At 42.6% G+C, this 24,226-nt stretch overlaps 1 protein-coding gene across 1 annotated transcript; it reads right to left on the bottom strand.

The window, feature by feature from the left end:
* Positions 1 to 280: 280 nt before the first annotated feature.
* On the bottom strand, positions 281 to 17,014 carry sall3a (spalt-like transcription factor 3a). The gene is made up of 4 exons (XM_071902473.2): positions 16,933 to 17,014; positions 3,581 to 6,730; positions 2,602 to 2,939; positions 281 to 1,903 (listed from the first exon to the last, which is right to left on the bottom strand). Exons 1-4 carry the CDS (start codon positions 17,012 to 17,014, stop codon positions 1,472 to 1,474), a joined length of 4,002 nt encoding a protein of 1,333 aa, XP_071758574.1. The 3' UTR covers positions 281 to 1,471.
* Between the last annotated feature and the right edge of the window lie 7,212 nt (positions 17,015 to 24,226).

The following is a 24,226-nucleotide window of genomic DNA, read 5'->3' as shown; positions in this document are numbered from 1 at the left end:
TGTTTTATCCCCCTAAATCTTTTTAGCCCCAACAATACTAAATCATAGGCTACTGTGTATAAATGGAAAAAAAGTAATTTAGAGAATTAGTAAGAAAATTAAAGAATCATCTGTACAGATTGATTTGTATATCTTTATCTGATATTTTAATTCTGTTTCATTTAGTGGAAGCAAAAAGAAAAAAAAAGGCTGATAGAACAGGGGAAAACGTGATGCAGGGAAGGAAACCATTCAAACACACGCGACCTGTTCTCTTTTTTTTTATTTAAGAAGGTTTTGATTGAGTGATGAGTTTGCACTCTGATGAGTAGCACAGATGCAACAACAGAGAACCGACTCTGCAAATTGTAGGAGTGGTACGCTGAAAACAATTAAAACAGCACGTGATAGATAGCTCAGTCAAAAGGTTAACGGTAACTCACAGACAAAACGTCTTGTTTTTAAAAAGTGCATTCACAAACATGACAAATACTCTCAACTCATGATGTCTATTTTTATGTGATACAAAATATGCATACCTGTTTTAGATTTGTCTGTATTTCTATACATAGATATTTCTTCGAAAGGATAACTTTTTTTCTTTTTACAAAGGTTAAAAGCAGGGTTGTGGTCATAGCAGCTTCGGATATCTCTAGCCTCTTTACCATGTACCGTGTTACACATAGTCTCAATAGATATCCAAATAAAACTTCACCATTTTTCTCTGTTGTTCAACTCAAATGACATGTTGTCTTTATTGAAAGAGATATTCATCAGTGAAGCCTGCAGTTTAGAAAAAAATGGATCAATAAAATGCTTGGGCCATTAAATATATTTTCGTATACCCGCTTTTTTTGTCAATATCATAAATACTAAAGACACAGGACAATATTATAAGACAATGCTGGGAGACTAAATGTAAAGATTAAAATAGTTCAAACATTATTTTTTTCAAGTTTTCTAGTTCATGAGAAAAAATATCAGGCGAGCACAGAAACACTATACTTCAGTCTTTTCTTCAGTCTATCCATGGCCCTTTTATATTTAAAAGAGCAATCATAAACAAGGTTGCGAGACAAAGGCTAGACTGTCTTTAAACAAACCTCTGCTCTTTTCTGTTTTAGTCCTGTCCAAATAAGATGCTTGCCCATCATAAATGAGACAGGATCCTGGTTTTCAAAGGAATTCATAAAAGCAGTCAAACATACTGATAAAAACCAATAAGTACCATGCAAATCTTGCAAGACAACATATTCTCAAACAAGAGACAAAGTATTCTTCGTATAAGCGAAATATCAAGTGAGGAGGGAATGGGTGAAAGGCAAAGACCTCTAATCAATACTAAATACTATATTTCCAAAACCAAACAAAAAATACTTCATCTGTACATAATATAGTACGTATGAGTTCAAACTGGATCAGCAGTTTCTTTCCTTGTCCTAAGACTCTTAGTCTTTGCCAAAGCCTACCTTGGAATAACACAGAAAAGTCTTTAATTGATCCCAATCTCTTTGTTCTCCTCCATGAACCTGGAGAAGGGGCGGCTGCCCCCAACCTCCAGACCGGCCTTCTCCATGCCCGTCATGGGAGGGCTGCTGCCGGTGTGCACCCGGTCCATTCCTCCAGGCATGGCTCCCAATGAGGTGATTCCCGCGCCTCCCAGGCTGACAGGCAGCTGGGTGATGCCTCCATTCTGGATCACAGAGATCTCGTTGTTCTTCATGGCCAGGCCGTTGGTGATGGCGGCTGCGTACTGGTTCCAGAAGCCCGGGTCGACGTTCATGGCCCGAGCCGCCAGATCCTTCTGGAACATCTCGCTGAACTTCATGGCGTCCCCGCCCAGCAGGGCCATGGGGTTCTCCACAGACAGGCGCCGACCCCTACGGGCTGGAGCATTGTTCCACATGTGTGTGCCCATGTGAACCTACAATAAAAATAAAAAGAAAGAAAAAAAATAAGTCATGGGAGCCTCAACTTAAATTGCATCAGCAAGTACATCCCAGCAAACATTTCACTGATGGCAATGTGCAGGAGAATGCTGAATTTCAATGTCAACCCAAACAAGCACAAATTTTTCAGAATATGAAATTATCACAATAAAAATTCATAGTAAAATAAATTTGTAAACTGTTTTGACCTGATATCAGAAATATATTTAGGTCCCGATTTCACAAAACGATGCAGGTAGCAGCTATGAACGTCACTGTATTTTTAATGTTGGTGCAGTCTGTCATGTCAACGTCTATTCAAAGTCAAAATGGTTGCTGGGATGTTTTAAACACATTCAGTTTTCATTGGGTTATGTAGATCCAGTGACTCTGGGCATATTATGTTTTGGACAAAACTGAGCTGAATAAGGTAAAAAAAAAAAAAAGATGATATTTACTTAAAAATAGATTTAAAATGTTTTTAGTTATAAATGAAAAGTATTTTGTCTTTTACTTTTGTTATTTTCTTGTGGGGAGAAACAAGAAAAATAGAGAGGGGGGATGACGTGCTACAAAGCAGCCTCAGATTTGACCGCAGAGGGTCACAGTTACATGATATGCACCTTAGCCATTAGGATGCACCAGGTTATGTCAAATTAAATAACTGTTGGTACTATATGAAGCTGGCTCCTACCTTCAGATTGCCCTTAGTGGTGAAAGCCCTTCCACAAATAGAGCAGCCAAAAGGTTTCTCCCCAGTGTGTGTGCGCTCATGGATCTGCAGGGCGCTGGCGGAGGAGAAGTTCTTCCCACAGGAGTGGCAGTTGTGCTGCTTAGGCGTGCGGCGGGGGGGCGGAGGTGCCAGCATGGGGGTGATGCTGGGGCTCATGGTGGTCTGGGGCGCTGCAGCAGGAACCTGGATGCCCACTGGCAGGTGAGAGTTGTCGCTCAGGGACATTGACTTGCCGTGTCCATTCATTTCCATTTTGATCATGTTCGATGCAGTGCTGGCCAAATTAGGAGTGCTCAGGCCTGGAAGAAAAGAGTTAAAGTTAATATTAGAAATCTGAAATGTTAAAGCTGCACTAGGCAACTTTGCATGCTAGTGTTTCCAAAAGGCAATGAGGTAACTGCTTGAATTTTGCGGACTTCAAAACCCAGAAATCATGTAACATGATGTCAAAAAATTGACATACATGTTGTATCTTGTATTTTGCTTCATTCAGCTTTGATTCATCACTTCCTGTGGGCAGAGAAGATTTCCCACCGGTGTACATACCCAACACCAGAAATAAATTTGGACAGAGTGGATCTACGGTATCTATGTGAATAATATTTAGGTTATTCACAAGTAACAGTGCTGTGCACCAGGTGGTCACTAACTCCTGGGGTGTATTTTTACCTAAAAACCGAGTGCAGCTTTAAATCATTTGATCATTGCTTAAAATGTGTGTAATGGAGCAACTAATGTCAAAGCTATTAATATTACATTATGGTGTTTTGTGAAAAAAAAAAAAAAAAAAGAGGATGATATTGTTACCTTAGCAACTACATTAATCTTTGTAATAATTGCAATTTTACATTATATGTATTTACATTTGATTCAAATGCTATGTAATAGTAGATTGTTCTGGTGTGTGCCTTAAAGGTTAGTTGATTTTGCACATACACACCTCTGTCTCTATTTAGAAACAGCATGTTGAAGTGGCTCTCCTCCTTGATGAAGTGCCTGCCAGGCTGAGTGGCAGTCAGGTCAAGGGCCCCAGTGCCTTCAGATGCAGAAAGTGGGGATGGGGTCTCTGATTTCTCCGACTTCACTGTTGCCAGGCCAGCTGTATTGTTCTCCTGCCCTTCCTCAGCTGTCATGGCACTGCTGCTGTTATTGTTGTTGAGTGTGGTGGGGGACTTGGAGCGCTGGCTCTCAGAGTGGCTGTGAGCTGGGGATAAATGCTGCATGGAGCCAGAGGACTCAGACAGGGCCGGGCTCCCCAAGCTTTGACCTTCGACATCCCCCACCACAGACAGAGAATCATTGGTAAAGAAATCACTCTCCCCTCCGAAGCTGCTGCCGTTCTGCGTGGGCTTCTGACCAAATGAACGGGTCATGTTGACGGTGGAGTCAATCATCTTCATCTGGTTCTCCAAGGCAGCAATGCTGGAGATGACAGAGGTTGGTGGGGAGCTCCCAGGTGAATATGGTTTAGATGGGTCCATTTCTCCTTCTTTCAGGTCAGCTTCATCCTCCATAGCCTGCTCCATCTCATCCAGAAGGTCATCATCGTAGTTGCTCATTGCATCTAAGCTCTTCTCATCGAAGGAGAGGTCGGTGTCCATCTCCTGGAGGCTTTCAGGCAGCGGGGTGTTGGGGATCTGCCCTCCCATGTGCATACGGATGTGCTGCTGCAGCACAACAGCATTGGTGAACTTCTTCTGGCAGATAGGGCAGGAGTGCTGAACACGGAGTGGGGGTTTAGACCTATGGACACCGAAGTGAGTTTTCAGGTTTCCCTTGGTGGTGAACGCCCGCCCACATATCTTGCATTTGAAAGGCCTCTCGCCAGTGTGGATGCGGTAGTGCATCTTGAGAGCACTCTGGCAGCTCAAAACACGATGGCAGATGACACACTGGTTGGGGTCAGTCATCTTCTTGTCGATGTTCTCTACAAGTTGCTGCAACTTTGAGGTCTCTGATGTTTGCATAGAGTCTAGGAGGCCGCCAAAGGGAAACTTGGCCTTAAACTGGTCTGAGAGCATGGGGAGAATGGGATGGGAGACAGAGCTGGGGGCAGTGATGGGTTCAGTGACCTGGCCACTGCTGGTAGATGTGGTGGAGGTGACGGTGGTGGAAAGGACCACTTGAGTTACTGTAGCTGTGGTGGAGGTGTTGTCCCCCGGCCTAGTGGAGCAGTTTGGGGGCAGGTGAACACCCTCAGGTTTCAAGAGAGGAGGTGCGTCGCTCCCTAGGTTGGGTTTCGGGGAGGGTGAAGTAGTGGTCATGCCAGAGTCAGTGACGATATTAGGGGACAGAGACGCACACTCGCTCGAGGGTGGAGATGGCCTCTGAGGGGATCTGCTGAGTGGGGTGAGGCTTGGAGACTCACCAAAACCTCCCATCATGCTTGGCAATGTGGGAGGGAGCTGGAGCCCGACTGAAGTGGGGACAGTGGGGAGGACGGGTTTGCTATCTAGCCATGTGGTCACAGGCTTCTCTGGGGGCAGAGACATGCCATATGGGATGCCTGAGCTGGTGGGCACGTTGTCCAGGTACTCTGGCACAGGGTAGGGGTTCATCTGAATATGTGGGTATTTCTCTTTGTGCCTCTGGAAATGGACTTTCAGATTCCCCTTGGTAGAGAAACGGTTACCACATATGTTGCATTTGAAGGGCCTCTCTCCAGTGTGGGAACGCAGGTGGATCTGCAGGGCGCTGTCACTGCCAAACACCTTGGCACAGAACCTACACTTATGCTTGAAGAAGGGGTCCTCAGAGCTGGGCTTAGTGTCAAATACAGACACATTGGGGGGCTTCCCCTTGCGGTGCTTCATCAGAGCAGAGAGGGGGTCCAGAGCATTGGCTGTGGCTGCTATGCTGGCTAATGGGTTGGGGAAGATGACGCTGCTGGAGGAACTGTGAGGTATCAGTGGTAGACTGGAGGCAGAGCTCAGGAGGCTGCTGTGGCTTAACGATGGAGGGGTGGTGGAGTTCCTGGAAAGGGCTGAGCTGCTGCTGATGCCACCACCTCCTGTTATACTACTACTACTGCTATTGTTGTTGTTTGTGACTGAGGATGAGCAGGGGGGCAGTAGAGATGACAGTCCAGAGCCACTGGGTGGGGGGAACACCGAATTAGTTGAGGATGTGTTGGGGATTGAAGAGTTAGACTGCTGACTGCCACTCTGTGGTGGTTGAGAGAGAGGCCCATCTATTGCTGAGGTCAGAGGTGAAGGGCCTTGGCCATTGAGAGTGGCCGGCAACCTAATAGGCAGCTGATGGACAGGAGGAGTGATGAAGTTGTGTAGCTGAAGCTGGCCAGGTACAGGGGCGACACATGAGGATGCAGCCCCCTGGGCTCCAGCAGCAGCGCTGTGATGGGTATGGTGGTTGAGAGCCGGCTGTGAGGCAGACTGCCTGTTCATCAGAGCCACTTGACTGCGTATTTGTTCTATCAGCTGCAGTTGGTGTATCTGCTGCTGCTGGAGGGCCATCAGCTGGTCCAGGATCATGGGAATGGCCATGGTGGAGACCCCACTGCCCGCCGCTGCCCTCACACTCTGCGAAAACTGGGCCACTGCAACCCGGGTGCCGTGCAGTGTCTCCAGGGTAACGTTGGTGCTTGGCATGGTGTAGCTTGTAACAGTGGAGGGTGCGACATCGCTGAGCTGAGGTAGGGAGCCGTCTGGCTCAGGGGAGGGTGCATCTCTCTCCTCAGGATCCAGGGGTTTTTCAGGAGAAAGCTCCAGCTCCATCGGCTCGTCCTCCTTCTCCAGGGCAATGACCCCATCCAGGGTTGCCATGTCCGGGACCTCATCCCCCTCACCAGCAGGGCTGTGGTTGCCCTCTCTAGGGTCCTCGCTGTCGGCCTGCTCACTGGAGCAGCTGGGTACAGGGGAGGGCTCTGTAGGGTACTCCTGGGAGGGGTTAGGCGTGCCCTCATTCTCATTCACTATGAGCACCAGTGGATTCTTGGTGCAGCTCTTTAAATGTTCACAGAAGTCTGACCACTTGAAGAATTCAGCGCAACACTTCTCACATACATGGGTCTCCTCACTGCCACTGCGGCTCTCGTTCCCACTGTCGGCATCATCCAGCACATCACCACGGGCTGGGGGGAGGGGGAGGGGAGTTGGAAGGGGATAGGGAGAGAGGGAGGAGGGAGCAAAAAAGAAGAATTAATGAATAAATAATCAATAAAGAATCCACACATATTTTGCAGTGCAGCGCTGCAAAGATTTAACCTCTGATTTTTTTCTCTCTTTTAACATAACCAAAATCAATATTCTTTTTTTTTTTTTTACTCTGAACAAATTGCCCTAGTTCACCAATTCTCAAGACCCAGTTTTGCGCATTCCCACCCTCTCCATAGAGCCAGCTAATAATTTTCTTTGTGCAATCCATCAAATTATGAGGGCCTATCAATTGTGGATACTGCCGCTTAATGAAATTCCATAGAACCTATTGATTTCCAATATTTCATACAATTCACAGCTGCCTCGTCTGTTGGGTACAAATCAGGTCTTTGATGGCCCCATTAGGATTCCCCTCTGCTATCAAGCCCAGTCATTTCCACCTGAATTTCAAACGCCTGGGCCTTTTCATTTAGCATTGCTAAAGTAATACTTAAGCCCTGAATCTATAAACAAGGGACTGTATTGTGTTGGATGCGAGGAAGATTATGCTGTCAAAAATAAGTGTAGAAATCTGTTGAATCCTTTGCTCTCATATATTTCCTGCACCATTCAACGTTCAGTTTGTCCATTCATGCAAATAAACTTGTGCGACCAAAATACATATATCATTGAAAATTGGGCCCTTGCAGACTTCTGTTGAAATGCAAAACATTTCCTTTCAATTAAGAAATACTCAACTTTGCTTGGGTCTCTATCTCTCTCTCCCTTTCTCTCTCTCTCTCTCATGCTCTCTGAAATAAGACTCAACAAATTACATGCTAGTGCCATGGCAGCAAAGTCTCTGATTAGTTACACATGTTTAATCACAGTTGTAGGAAGCCACTTCCTCTTCCACATGCGACCATCAAGAGCCAAACAAGCCGGCATGAGCCCTGAACATGGACCTAATTCACACCTGATCAAAACCATGAAAAAATGTCCCTCCCTTGTATGTTTATTTTATTTTGTGTTCAAATGTATGCATAGTGTGTGTGTGTGTGTGTGTGTGTGTGTGTGTGTGTGTGTGTGCGTGCGTGCATGCGACCATATACATATGTCCTTTTCAGTAGAAGTAGGAAGTGTGCTCAATCAACTCCACAGCATAATACAAACGCTTTATTTCAGAGACTCCAGTCTGTTCAGTGAACACTCATAGACTCGTACTTTCAGAAAAAAAGAAAAATAAAACTTGCTGGGCTTTTTCTTTTACGCTGCTTTAAGTCACAACCCATTTCTTTATTTTGGGAGGTTTGGTCATTTTACTCCAAGCATTTGTTCTATCCACAGCATAATCGGACAATATAACAAATTCTCTACAGATATAATATGTACAGTATGTATATATAATTTTGCTTTCATACTCTAATCATTCTTTCATACTTAATGCATGAGCCTCTATGTTTATTCCGATATATAAGAAAATATGTGGGATGACTTTACTGAATTTGAATAGAAAATAAAAGCAATTTAATGAATCAGAAGATATTGAATAGAATGCCTCAGAAAACAAACAAAGCAGATGTCAAATTGTGAAGTTGGTAGCTCTTGGTTGATCTCATAATTGTTTGAAGGGAGCTACTCAAGGTTAATAGCTCTTTTGCATGTATATGACTGCATCATATCTGAAAAGACAAAAAAGAAGCCTGCCTGAGTAACAGAACACTCCCAACGGTGAAAAACAAATAGACCTGTCCTACTTTGCTTCATTAGTTATCCTGCCTTCATTTTGTTTAACAGCAATGCAATCAGCTAAGCACTGCCGTCACAAATCATAAGAAAGTGCAACTCATCCAATAAGCTTGACCTGCCTGAGCTAGAAGAGTAAAAGACATAAAAAGAGAGATCGAGAATGGCATTATCTCCCTTCAAAATACATCAGAGACGGCACTCGTTCGTTCAACATGAAAGATATCACGATGCCTGGGAAGTGAGTAAGCTTGAGCTCCATGCAATGCTTAAGCTCTTTTTAAAGGATACAATAAGAGCAAGCCATGGTGTAGCAGACCTGAAGCCTTCATGGCAATTACAATGACTCATTAGTGTAGGAATTTATCAGTATTCCTGTAATTTCTGGCCAAAGGGGGCATGAGCTATACCATCAGAGTCTGGTGTCTTTAACTTAATTAATAATCAACAGAAAGGCTTTGGAAGAGCTCCCCGTTCTCACCGCTGCTGGGGGCAGGGACCACACTGCTAGATATTATTTTATTTCATCCTATATGCTGTCAACCAAAAGCAATAAGTTAAGATACAGAAAAAAATGTCTGATAACATTAAGGATTAAAAAGAAAATAACACTATATCTGGCACTTTTCCAAAGGATTTTTTTCTCATACCTTGAATTTGGTGACATTTTTGTTCAAATTATTGGCACAAGATGCTTTGTCACTGGCACATTATTTACTTTGCAATTTATGACTTCTGTTGTATGTCACCTCTCCTCTCTCCCATGCCTTTCTAGGCACTAGACTGTCAACTCAATAAAGCAGAAATGCCGTAAATATAATTAAAAAAATATATCTGGTCATTTCTTGAATTGCTGCTACATCACCTAACTAAAAATTCTGCCCAAATTCAAACTAAAAAAACAAAACAACAACAAGCGAAAAGGAGCAAGTGACTGGAAAAGTCAGCGACACGTGACAGCTGGCTAAAAATCTCCTTAGCCAAGCAGCGGACGGCAGAACTCATTTCCATAATTGAGGGTTGAAAGGTCAACACAAATGAGTAGGCATTGTGTTGAGCTGATTAGTTATTAGAATGGTATTACTGTCAATCTCTTTTATTCATTCATACAATTACAAGTGGGGGCCTTTGTATGCCTGTGACCTCACACTCACATACACAATGAGACACACACACACATTTTTTTTGCGTGCACACATAAACACACACACACATATACACATCCACAAACACAGAGCGATTTTTGTAGTCATTGCAGGATACGTAAAAATTGTTTGCAGTTACACATCAACTTAATTTTTAGTTTGTGCAGGCCTACCTTGTGAAATTTACACCGTGGGATTTTATACAATTCTTTGTCTGACTCTAAATAAAACACAAAATGTGTTTGCTCCAATTTTATAATTAATAATAATTTAAAATAATTCTGTAAAATTTAAAATGTCTGTTCTCAATGAAAAACATCTTTCCCGTCTGAAATTGTCAGTTTCTTTGCCACATTTACTGTCACTATTGGCAAAGTGATATCCTGAAGAATTTTGTTTATTTAATTTTGCAACTGTGATAATTCCAAAGACTTTGATTCATTCAAAAATCAGCACATTGCCTCTTTGAAAAGATTGAAGAAAGCATCCGCAAAAATATCAGGCTGCTAACAAATACATAATAAACATAATTTTGCACTCTGACTGGCTGACTAAGAATTGTAGAATCCAGGTTCCTGGACTGTGTTGGACTTCCTTGAGGATAACTGAATGAATCAGACACAGGATTTCGCTGTGGTTTTTGACAAACAGTTTAGCACATCGCTACAATTAATCAATAGGTTTTACGCGACATGAGATGCAAGAATAACAACTCATGTTTCTAGAGAAAATGTTAAGTCACTGTACATGCTTATGATTTCAGAATAATGACATTTTCATTCACAATAGTCCTGAAACAGTGCCATTGTGTTGTGCAGCTGTGTGAAGGCGACATTTTGTGGTTGTGTGTGAGTGTGTGTGTGTGTGTGTAGGTGTGTGTGTGTGTGTGTAAGAGAGTGAGAGTGTGTGTGTGTGTGTGTGTGTGTGTGTGTGTGTGTGTGAGAATGGGAGGGGGGGTATTGATTTTCCTATAGCATGAGAAAGGAAGGGATGAAAAAAAATCCAATCCGTTTTTCATTCCTTTAAGAGTCTTCATTTACTCAGATGCAAATATTAAGCTGAACGCAGTCAATAGGGGGATTGTAGACGTTGAATCTGTGTGTCCGCTATCTTGCTCAGCAATCTTTGGCATGCTAACTGAAACCGCTAATCTGACATATTATATCAGATGAGCTATTCATGCTTTCCACCGATTCTGTGAAAGCCACAGAGCCGTGCATTGAGCAAAGCATTGAGCAATTACAAATTCTCTCATTCTTAACAATTTCCAGATTCACTTTAAGGATACACACACATACACACGCATAATGACACTGATAACATTTACAGTACGGTGAGGTAAAATCTGTATTTATCTCACGAATAAAAGGTGATTTAATTTTGTGGGGTAAATTTCAACAATTTGCAGCTTCAAAGCCTCTTCTTTGTCATACTGCGATATTGTACGTTTCATTTACATACAACCAGGCAGTCGGAAGGGTAATCTCTGAATAGTGCCTGCACTTACAGCCTTCCTAGAACCGCCCATCTCTCTGCCCCTTTAAAATGCATTCTTTTCAAGCATCTGAGGATAGCTTAGGACCCTTAAAGAGAGATGAATCACTATAGGTCCATGCAGCCCGAGCTGGGAGAGAGGGGGGCAAAAGAGGAGGGCAAATAAGGAGGCCTGCTAGGTTCAACAATGTTGGAATTCCTGTACCAATTACTTTTTTCTATTGTATTCTTTTGTCACTATCTTTACTCTCCCCACTCCTCCTCTTTCCTCTATAGAGATTTATAAGGGTGGAAGTAACAAATTACATTTACTCTTGCTGCTGTAATGGAGTAGTTTTTTTGTTTACTTGTACTGCTTTAAGTATTTCCTAAAGTGATTTTATTTTTACTTACTGTAAGTATGTTTTGTCTGCATTTTAAATCACATGTGTCACAGAGCACAAATTTTCTCCATAATCACTGGATCAATCAGAAGACATGAGGAGAATACTGGTTTTAATTTGTTTATGCAGTTTATTTTGAGTATATTTTGAATAAACTATATTTTACTTTTACTCAAGATTTTTACACCAGCAATTTTATTTCTACTCAAAATAAAATTTCTGCTTCCACTTGAGTTGGGAAATGTTTAGTGGTCTGTCTGCCCCTGGAGATTTATCTTTTGCATATTTCTTCACTTACTCATCCTTCTAAAATCACAATGAGTTGACTGCTGCATTGTGCCATTTGTTTTCTATTCCTGATATTCACTAGACAGTATTGTGTCTATGTCCGGGAACACGTATCTCCACAGATGAAGCCATGCGTCCTGAGACCTGCAGAGGGTCGAAGCTCCTCAGCAGAGCGCTCTGTGTGTCTCATCGGCCCGGTCAGCCCCACTGCAGAGTGGTACAGTCATATCTGCACTAACAGAGAGGCCTTTGTCATCGCCTGCAGATGTGGAGCAGCCAAAACATTAACGATTTGTTTGTGTAAGCATTCGCAATACAGTATTCAATGACGGCACTCTGTCCAGATGACTGTGTCACCCGGCAAGATGGCAGCGTCTTCTCTCTCTCACTCTGCACTCTGGATCTCTTTTTAAAAAGAGCTCTAGATGAGGAGGTTTTGGGATCTAACTTACATCCTGCCTTAACAGACCAAAGTGAGGTGTGAAGATGGATTCTGCCTGTTAACGCAGCAAAATATATTTGCTAGAAATCATTTTGAAATTAGATGTAAAAGGTCTCATCCATTTTTGCCAGAAAGGCCAAGCACCATCATTTTAGAACTGAAATATCTCAGCTTTCAAATTGTCCCTCCATGACGATTCCATGAACAACTTTCTGTACAAACCAGTGTTGATGCATTTTCAAAATCACGCAAGGAAATAGCACTTATAACTACATTTACCCTCCTTCAGTTGATGGCTTGTTGGCCTTCTCTTAGTGCCCCAAAAATCCACTGGCCTACTACTGTTAAATAGCCCTTCCCCCGCCCCGCTCCCCTCTCTGCTCCTTTCTCTCAATCGGGACGTTATCTTGTTCATGTGTGTTTGCAGTGCTGAGTAGTAATTAAGAGACAGCCATATTTGAGTGCCTTCTTGAAGACATCTTTGGCATGGCTATGTGGGTGGTCCAGAGGGCTGCACCCAATGGTGAGAGGGGATTAAAACAAAAGCCAAACAAAGCCCCACTGGAGGGGAAGTGGGGAACAAACACGTTGTCACTGTTAGCGAGGACTTTCTCACTGTATATCTTGTTTTGCACCTCATAATTCTATCCATTCCTGCCTTGAAACCCTCCCATGCTGCCTCAAACATTTTCAGCACAAGTCTTAGAGAAAAAAAAAGCAGTTTCACTTAGAGGTGATTTAACGTTGCGACGGTGTGTGAGGATTCAGAAACATTTTAACATTGAATAGATGTTGATACGACGGCCTGCACCAGCGTTGTAAATACAGCACTAAAATTTGAGATGACGTCCTGCTGCTATCTGCATCGTTTTGTGAAATCATATCTTTTTGATTTCACTTCTCAAAGCAGTTTCTAAAGCTGTTTTAATAAGAATTTTTACCATGCCACAATAGTGTGAAAATGTCCTTGTTTGGGTTGACATTGAACTTGGCCACATGCATGGTGGGGAGTCTTAACTGGTGAAATTCCATTAAATCTCTTTCACTTTTCACATTAGAAGTGGTGAGCTCTTCTTCTGTCATGTTAGAGGGCGCAAGCGCCGGATGGAGTCTGAGTGTGTTGGTTCGGCGAGAGCATGCAAAAGCTACAGTATCGTTGTGCACACACACACACACACACATGCACACACACACACACACACACATACACACACCTTCAAAGAGACTAGATGCAGAGGAAGCGGTGGCGAGATGAAAAGCCCGTTGCTGTTAACACTTTCTAGGACACGGGTAAGCTGCGCTGCCAAGGTCAACGGCACACATGTTCTAATTGTACAAGGAGCTTGACTTCTAGCGGCAGGACCTGGCTGGCCGGGCTAGGCAAAGGTTAAGTCAGCAAGCTCTATAAAAGCACTCCTAAGCAGCCACCCACCCCCGCCACCCCCCACCCCCTCCCCTCCCTCTTACCCTCCCACCCCTCATCCCCAACCCCCACCCCACCGGGGGGCAAGTGGCCGGGAGGCCTGAGGGGGAGATAGGAGGGAGGTGGTATGCCAGACGAGGGCTTGTTGGCACTTCATGCTATTTTTTTTTTTTTTTTTTTTTTTTTCATCTTTTCAGGGATGCATCATGCACAAAAAGAGTCCTTTACTGAGCTGCACTGGACAACAATATCGCCTGCTCAAAAAGAGGTTAATGCACAAATAAAGGTCAATTCAACTTGAGGATTTAGAAATAACTCCTCAATCCTCAGTGAACACAGGAGGTGGACCGAAGCTGACACTGTGGCTAAGGTTGTGGCGAACAACGTCATACCTAAGCACCCTCACCCTCTGAATATTTACTTACATGAGGACTATTTTCGTAAAAAAAAAAAGTGCTACCAGAATATCATGTGTGTCCTTGAACACCGGTGCTTGCTGTTTTGGTCCTTTTCGCTTTGCAGCAGAGTAGCCCGGCGTGACGGATTCTAAGTCTAAATCAAGCAGCGACTGACGATTGGAACCTTTTGAATTCCTTCGACATAATATGCAATGATTTGTCAAGGCAAGTAATCAATAGTGTCGTCACGAGCTGCACCACGGCAATAGGCGGCGGAGAATCTGATCATGCTGAAATGATACACTGATAGTCTGACATTTGTAGCCCGGCTGTAAGGTAGCTTTGGATGAGACGTGGTATTTATTTAAGTGGTGTGTATGGGCTTACTGTCCTCCGCCGAAGGCTTGGGATTGTTTCACTGCAACGTCTGTCCTGAAAACAAGCAAGCCAGTATTCTGCTCCAACAAGGATATAGGCAACGACTGGCCTGAGCATTCCACATCCCCTTCCAGTGTTGAGCAGAATGACATAGGCAGCACTCACGCCGCAGTCGTTCGGGCCGTGCGTGTGAGTGTATGTGAGTGTGTGTGAGTGTGTGGTCATTAAAAACTACACGGATACCTCGTTCCACGTCTGCGAGCTCATGTATCTATGAAGGATATGTAGGAGTGTGTGTGTTAAAATGGAGCAAAAGAAGCCAAGAGAAGGGTGCACAGATTTTCCTGAATTCTACACTAATTTACACTCTTGGTGGATTTGTCTTAAGAGCGTTTTCTGTTTAAAGAAATGCAATAATAATTTTGAAATGAAAGGCTGCCTGCGTTTAAATGATCCAAATGTGAGATTTTACAACAGAAAGGGAATTTTGCTTTTCATTTCAATATTCCTACAGGAGAGCAACCTGATGGCCGTCTCCTTCCTCTGACCAAAAGCTGGGAGAGTTTACCTCAGCATCAGAACAGAGACCATGTTTATTTTAAAAAGGCATTGCCCCGGTACTGGAGGTGCATCAAGGAAATTGAACAGAGCCAAGAGTCATCAGTGTGATTCCTCCTCACACCAACATTTCCTCATGCAAAGAGAGCTGCTCCCTAGAGATTACATCACGCATTTCTATTCTAAAGAAGCCCTGCAAATGAGTGTGTGTGTGCATGCGTGTGTGTGCGTGTGTGTGTGTGTGTGTGTGTGTGTGTGTGTGTGTTGGCCAACATGGGTCAAGATAGCAAAGGTATGAATAATAGCAGTGATTTGTTGAGAATGCCAAGCTTCATGGAAACTCAACAAGAGATGCTCTTCTCAGTTTAACTGAGAGAAAAAGATGCTTCCTCATGTCGGAGGAAGACTTACTTCATAAAGATGATGACATTAAAAAAGGGGCAGTACAGAAAATACAAATTAATAATTGTAATACTAAAAACTGCATGAAGTTATTGGTAAAGGGTTTTTTAAATTTCAGGGGCACAAAAAAGCCTAAATTGTTTTGTAAATTATTTCTCCTAAATCCTCAGAAATAAAAACAATATTCATATTTTCTATGTTTATTATGATATGCCTATTAAATAAATTACGCCAATTAAAAATACCGAATTTGACAATCAGTGAATTGAAAACCAGCGACATACAATATGACTTCTGCACTATATGTAGTAAGTAAGTAGGTAAGAGGGACAATAATCGTTCCGGAGTTATCGAGTTACTCTTATAATTCCTACTGCATTTTACTTGGGTAAAGATTTGGCTTTAGCTCAATAATGATCGTTTTATGGCGCAAAAGGCTGAGCACAGAATAAAAGAGGAGTGAGCCTTTTCCACATGGCGAGGACAAGCCCTGTCAACTGATCTTGTCGACATTGTGAGCAAAAGGGAACAAATCAAGTGTGATAAATTTATGTGAGGGAGTAAACAAAAACATTTCCATAACAAAACAAGCCTTCGACCTGCAGCAGGATCCGCATTTCGCTCCTCGGAGAGCCAGACTGGCACTGAGGGACAAAAGCTGCTCATGCAAAATAAAACCTAAAATAAATTAAACGTTTTGTTTTCTTTTACATAAATAATAATATATCTCAATTAATTGATTTAGTTCTTTATCTTTTGAATTAGGATTTTGGTAAGTGTTAGAGAGAATAGCCAACGTTTTCTAACTTATCAAATTATGTGTGTGTGTGCACGCGTGTGTGAGCGTGTGTGTATGTGCGTGCATGCAAATACATCAAAGTCAATGGGAGAAGGTTGCAAAGCCCCTATTTAGGAAATAACTCACAGCTATTTGCAATAGAAAATGATGAAATGATTTCACACCAGGCCTTTCAAATAGGCCTCCGGTATACACACAAATGCTATAACTGTTTACTGTGACTGGTGTAAACGTAATATAATGTCTTAAATTAATATATGCAGGTCTTATATTAATATATGCAAAAAGTCACCTATCTGAAAGCAGCCTATAATAATACACAGCCTGGGCGAGATGCAAGTTAAATTCACTGCAAAAGGAATTTGTGTTCAAAAAGGGAATAAACAAACAAAATATTATTATTAATAATAATAGGCTGATAATAATTATCATATAATTAAGAATAGACAAATCCACTCCCCTGCAGTTTGACGGACACCTTTAAGTGAATAACTGAATCATGATTTTTTTTTAAAATATTTGAATCTACTTCAGTTTAGCAGCAACTGAACAGCAGCCTAACCCAAAAGACCTTTTTTTATTCCATCTAAAATGAAAATAAACGAGTCATAATGCTCCACAGCAGCCCATAAGCCAAAGTAAGGAGAAGAAACAACAATAGCCTAAACAACAAAGCACCGAGGGGGAAAGTTCACTGAAAGAAGTGTTAGATATGGGATCTCAGCTGATCAAATGCACTCACCATGCTCGGAAATCACCCCGGCTAGAGCGGGATCCTCATCCGACTTGAGGTGCTGCGGCTTGGCTTGCTTGCGTCGGGACATGCTGGTGTCGGTGCTGGTGATGCTGCTGGTTTTGCGCTCCGAGATGTCTCTGCGTTTTGCAGATACATCAGCGACGAGCGAATGAAACAACACACAAAAAAGTTCGCAAATAGTCTGGTAGCGCAAAAAAAAAAAAAAAAAAAAAAGAGAAAAAAAAATCAGAAATTAGCCGGTGTTGCTGCCGCTGCTGCTGTGCGTGGGATTGCGCATGTCGGTATAATAATTATGATAGTGAATAATGCGTCGCGATTAATGGCACCGTGTGAAGGTGGGGAGGATTGGCTGGAGTCCAGCGGACGCGCATTGGATATGGTAATGAGGGACGGACTAAGCAATTAGCCGCTTCACTCCCAGACTTTATCCGTCTCTTTTCTCTTTACTATCCAGCCTCCTCCAACAACACAACACAACACACCAAATCTCTCTTGCTACGCCCAGCACTCAGGGGGGGTCTTCAGCAGGGAAGGTCAGCTCTTTTTTCACCTTTTACGAGGCGCACTGCTTCACAAGTGCTGAGGATTCACCGCTGCGTTTCTTCACGTTTATCTCTCTCTACTCATCATTACTCTGACCTTTACGATTCCTCTTTTACCTCAGAACTTGTGACAGCTTCTTCTCGTAATGTGTTTCTCGATATCTTGGCTCAGTTCTCGTACTTTTCTCTCTCGATTAGATAACTTTTTTTTTTTTTGTCCCGAGGCTGAATAATGCACCTCCTCTTGACTTGGATTGTGTACGGCTCAAGTGAGGCGATATTCACTGTCTCTGAGATGTTTCAGGGCTTTTAAGTTTTCTCTTGATGGACACCTCTCGAGTAAAGTAGCTGCCGTTTGACTTCGTGCACGGAGACCAACAGCTGGAGAGTGGACGGGACGAGTAAAGTTCTTGACAATAGCGATAAACTGTTCCCAGGGTTTTTTTTCTAATGGCGCAGCTCCGCTCTCCAAAACTTTGACGCGCGTCTTCCGAGAAAGCGGCGCCCCGATTAGCAACAGTCCTCCTCTCAGTGACAACACGAATGTCAATTTGACCAAAAAGTCGCGTGTCCTCAAAAAAGAGAAGTCGCTTCAGTGTGGCTGAAACGCGATGAAGTGAACCTCGTCCTCCTCCTCCTTCTCCTCCTCTTCGCCGTGTTTTAGCTCCCGGTTGCGCCTTCGCCTCGGTGCGCTCTCCAGAAGTCGCCTTTCTGGATAGTTGGTGGCCAAAGACCCACACACCGCTTCTTTTTCAAGTTGAAGCTTCAGTCAGTGTCTTCCCTTTGGTCGGCATTCAGGCTCAGATCGGGGCCAACTTTGAAGTTATCTTCTGGTAGCCCACTAGTGTCGGTCTCTCGGTGCTGGGCATGGCTCCGTGTGTGTGGGGGACTGCGCTGTGTGTGAGAGTTAAACCCCCAAGTAGAGGTTCAGCCCATTGCTTTCAGCCACCACTAGGATGTACTGTTCAATGGATAGTCCTGTGTGAACACCCAGATTTGACCTCCCATCATATAATATCTCACAACTCCTATCAGCCACCGCCTGTAAAGGATAGGCGGTCATATTAATCTCGCAGGCTCATTTTTTTTTATAGCGGTATATTGTGGCTACCGGTAGGCTTTTCATTACAAACAATTCCTCACCTTTATGTCAACTTTATTCCGGGTGTATTAACATTTACGCACGGCGGTAACCGTTGGAGATATAGTTCGCCCTGTGTTGACACTAATGATAGCCTAATGAATTATTAGACAAATTAAAGTGAATGTTATAGGCTGTAGGCCCTGTTTTAAACACAATGGTAATACAGTGTGAGTTCACTTTTAACTGGTGTGAGTATTCGGCATATGAGTGTTTTTGATATTGTTTTCTCCAATATTTTCGTGAGAAACGGTGATGTGTGTTCATACGAGCTTCTCCGTAACTTCGAATAAACATATTACTGCCTTTACTTTCGCAAATTGTCTTTTGTATTAAAATCTGTGGATGCATGGGATTACAGTGTGGTGGGAGGACATTCTGCAGGGATTAAGGTGTGTAAAGGCGAGTGGCTTTAACATCTGAATAAGAATATAAACAAAATGTGCATCATGTCTGTTGATTTAACCGTTATCATTTTAAACGTCTCATTCTAAGTTATATTATTCTATTCACATGCAGATTTTTCTCTTTTTTCCATGTTGCTGTATTATTTGTCATACAACAGACATTTTTTAGCAATCACATAATTGTTACTCAATGATTGGAATAGGCTTTATAAGGTTATTAAAAATTACACAGAGCAAAACATTTGAAAATGTTCATCCCATGGATGATTATCATGGCCTTCCCCACCAGTCCTACATTCATCCTAATGCAGGGTATTTGCAGTTGTTTACTTCCAACGCATAAGACGTGATAATTCCTAAATTAATTAGAAACCATTTTATAATGACGGATCCTGAGCTCATTTCGGTTAGAGCTGCCTCTCTCTCTCTCTCTCTCTCTCTCTCTCTCTCTCTCTCTCTCTGTCTCTCTCTGTCTCTCTCTCTCTCTCTCTCTCTCTGTCTCTCCCTCCCCCTCCTCTCTTTTACACTGACTTGTCTATTCCCCTGTGTCCACCACATATGAGAGACAAATCTGTTGACAACAAGGTCGTCCTGTGAACAAACTTTCTTTTTTTCTTCTTCTTCTTCTTCCATCATCCCTTTAGAAGTTATGTCCAAAAGGCTGTTATTATCTGGTATTAATAGATGCAGCCCCAGGAAGACAAAATCAGCTATTGATAATTGCAAGGAGTATACGGCAGCTACTGTATCGATCGGCGTGTCCTCCACTCCCCTGGTACAGAGAGATAAGGAGACACACTCTTTAGAGCAATATAATTTCTTTTGACCTATCTGCTTGCTACAGACTTATGATGAATAGCCGGAGTGGCTGAAGTCCTTTATCACCAAAGTTACCCCCTTGATATAATATTGATTCTTTATAACTAGCTCGCCACACAAAAATCAAACTGTCCACTTGGCCATCATCATCATCAATATCATCACAAAGGCAGAGGAATGAAGATCCCTGCGCCTCTAAAGGGGAGCTTTTACAATCTCCTCTGTAATCTTTATTTTGCTGATGATGAAAGGAGAGGGGAAAGGAGACGAGGTGCCATTTAATCCTGTAGGCCACACACACACACACACACACACACACACACACACACACACATACATACAGAGAGAGAGAGAGGAAGATGCAGTGTGATCAAGATTAACAAACAGCATGGATTTATGGGCAAATAATTAATTTGGTGGGAGAAATTTGATTGACATGAGTGTGTTCGCCTCTCTGATTTCAGGCTACAAATCTGATTTAACTTAACCTGCCACCTTGCCTCTAGCACTTCCATTATTTTGTGTAGGCTACTATAACTGGCCTATATAATGATGGATTTAAAAATGGCGAGCTCCTTATAAAAGTCTATATATTAATTTGGACTGCAGGCTACATGGCAAATATAATAAAATAAGTATTTAATTGACTGCAATAAAACCAGAACAGTGCATCATGCACGCTCGGTTTGTGATACAACTATCTGATGCACCTCAGAAATATCTTTTAACCTTTGAACACGGGCTGTTTGCTGCATAGCTGGAGCCCCATAGAGGCTATTACAACGGGGCCACTCTCTCCATTCACTGAGAGGGGGAGAGCGCTGCTGGTGGAAGAAGAAGAAGAAGAGGAGGAGGAGGAGGACGACGAGGAGGGAGGGAGGGAGGGAAACGAGAAACGTGTAATCACCCAAACAACCGTTTTTACCCATTTCACCCCCTCTGGATCTGTGTCGCAAGGTAAGAAAAAGGCTACTTGGCTGCTATTCTGGCCCCCTGCATCATAAAGTGCATCGGCTGACTTCTGTGACAACTTCCCCTCTCTGAAGCCCTGCAGTCTACAGTGAGCTTATCTATCTGTCACTGCGGATACCGCGCAGGCAGGCCGGACCGCGAGGAAGACGCTGAGAGGTAAATGACGCTCCCAGTTTTATGTTTTGCCGCTGTGCGTCATTGCAACAGAGGTAGGGGCTGTCTGTCTTAAAGTTAATTATTGATGATATCTTTACTCGGGAGGCTGGACACCAAAAATTGTCTTGCATGTCCGTGTATTGTAATGCATGAGATGAGTACGCGCAGTTGCGTCAGCAGCCAATCAGCCACTTTGCGCTGCCGCAACTGGTGCCGGCCGGGACGCATTTACACACCGCAGGCTACTGTAGCAGCCTATGGCAGCCTATGGCATAGTGCTGAGGCTTTGATCTGCACCAATCAGCGACGAGACATAACTTTTTTTTTTCACTTGGACGATTGTGATGACAGTGTCCCTGACGAAAAATCTGTGTAATTCCTAATGTATCCTGTAGGACTTATTGTGTGTCTGTGAAACATTTGTGGGTTTATAGTAACTATATTATACTCTATGGTGTTGTTTATTACCTAGGTATCACTATAATATTCCTATAGTGACTTATAGTGTGTCAATAGTGAGTGTATAGTAACCTTATAGTACTTTTTTGGTATTTATTTTCCTATGGTATCACTATAATATTCCTATAATATTCTCATAGAGGCTTATAGTGTGTTTATGGTACTCAACTGTGAGTTTATAGTGACCTTATCATACTTTATGGTATTTTTCTGTGTCCTTTGGTATCACTTTAATATTCCTATAATATTCTTGTATATTCCTCATGGGACTTATGGCTTTGCTCTGATATTAGATAGCATCCTTTTAAAATTTATAATAGGATTACTAATTCTTTTTCGTAAGGATTATGATGGCATATGCTCATATGCCATCATAATCCTTGCAGATCATGAAAGTGCCTGTCTTTACAGTAATGTGCCGGTAGAAACATACAGGAGGATTCCAGTCTAAGTGTGTGTAGTATTATTAGACACAGAGTGAAGCAGCAGGCTTGTCTGAATTACATGATATAAGAGTGGGTTTTGTTTTGTGAAATGTTTTCTAGGTTTGCACTAGAAATCCATTAGTTGGACATGTAAAACACATGCGCGCGCGCACACACACACACACACACACACACACACACACACACACACACACACACACACATGCACACACAATTTGATACATAATTGTAGACATCATGCATAAGTAATGACTATTGTAGCTGTGACTCTACTAAGTGGCAACAGGCTGTGATCCCATACTGAAAGTGGAGTGTTTTACTCTCACATTTATCACAGACTCAGAGATGTTAGGGCACATTTAAATCTGTCACTGTCTGATCCTGATCCAGCAACTGTTTTTACATCAGACACCAGTGAACTGAACCGTAAATATTCAGTTATCATATCATGACCTGCGTATCTTGTTTCAAATGAGGCAAGCTGAGATAAAATGTGACAGACGGCTTGTACCTGAGATGAGTAAAATTTGATCTGACTGGCCCAATCAAGCCTAATTGAAATGAATTGAATCAACCAATTTCTTCTGCTACTGTAATTAAATTAGTAGCTGGGGTGTAATTGGACATCGAGTTGGCACTCGAGAGGAGATGACAAAATGCTCATTGCTCTCGCTAAAGGACTATGTGTCAAATTCAGTGTGAAAGGCAGAGCACCAAATGCTAGCTGACACATTGACAAGGCCTCTGCTTTGCCAGAACAGTCGACAAACAAAACACACTCAGTTGATCTGCCAGACTGAGACAGCACTGCCTCATATGAAGGGAAATAATGTGGAATCTGGATATGAGATACCAGCATGAACGTAGGATGAGGAGGATAGTGATGAGGCTGAGAATGATTTGGGTATCTTTAGTGCTGGCAAATTGCATTCAAGTTTTTCTGCATATAATATGCAGAAAAATATCTATATTAACATATTGAATGAAGAGTGTCATACAGTGTGTCATACAGTGTGTCAAAAGCATCAAAATATATATATGTATGATATTTTTGTATTGAAGCTGCTGAGAAACAATTTTTGTGCAGATATTTAATAGCTTTACATTTTTACCAGTTCCATCCCAAAAAATGACAAGCATCCAGTGTTTCCCCCAGAATTGTATTCTTATCAGGGAAGAAAAGCCTCTGAAACAGCATTCAGTTCATCATGGGACAATAAAACTCTCATTGAAATCCAGATTTATGAAATTGTTTAAGTGTTAGCAGCTCTTTAAAGCAGGGTGACCCACCACACCTATTCAGTGGTACAGGAAACTCTGGGATACATTACTCTCTTTAAATAAATTCATTTACAAAGAACATTTTGAACAATTCAATAAATTTATAAAACGTGCAACTAAAATAAAATTCCACTGCAGGTTTTCCCGACTTTTTCTGTAGCTGTGGTCAGGGAGGAACCTCCATCATATCGCAGGTGGACGACGCTTATATCTGATATTTAATAAAAAACCCAATATCAGCAAACCGTGTAACCCTAATAGATACAGATATGGATGTCTGTAAGTACATCAGAGCATTCTGATGTGTGAATGTGCGGCCCTGTAAAAAAACACCTGGCATATCGACTCAGCCCACACAGGAAGGGAAGAGGTTTTACTGCTCCAAGGCCTTGGTCATCTGTGGCTCTAATGCCATTTCCAAGAACAATGAGCAGAAAAGGGCTAAAGCCGCACTGATGACACTTAATCTCATTGGAATTCCTTGTCAGGTTTGACCTTGGAAAGATATTAGCCACTCGACAAGTGACACTGTGTGTGTGTGTGTGTGTGCATGTGTGTGTGTGTGTGTCTGTTTGTGAGTGTGTGGACACATATATCTCTGTCTGCGGTTGTGTGATTGCAAGTCGCCGTGCATGCATGTGTGTGTGTGTGTGTTTGATTAAATATCTGTGCAAGAAGGAAATGTGGAAATGTGTTTTAAAAACAATTTCATATTCATATTGTAGGTTAGGGACAGTTCACTCTATTTGCATGGTGGCATTCCTGATGTCCTGTTGCAGAGAGAGAGAGAGAGAGAGAGAGAGAGAGAGACTACGCCTATACATGAGAGCAGCCAGTCCACTGGGCTGCAGGGATCTCTGGCCCAGTGATATGTGTGCCACATTGTCTGTTCAATATAGGCCTTTGAATTTTTAAACAGCATCAGTTACCTCACACTGTCATTGTTTTGGCACCATTTGCCTTGCTTAATCCTGGTAAGTGCATATCTGAACAGCACTCCATTTTTACTGACAGTGTAGGATGTGTGTGTGTGTGTGTGTGTGTGTGTGTGTGTGT

Source organism: Centroberyx gerrardi, chromosome 12 (genome assembly GCF_048128805.1).
Source record: "Centroberyx gerrardi isolate f3 chromosome 12, fCenGer3.hap1.cur.20231027, whole genome shotgun sequence".
Taxonomy (NCBI): Eukaryota; Metazoa; Chordata; class Actinopteri; order Beryciformes; family Berycidae; genus Centroberyx; species Centroberyx gerrardi.
The sequence above is the reverse complement of the archived record's forward strand: the minus strand, read 5'-3'. Positions and strand labels throughout refer to the sequence as shown.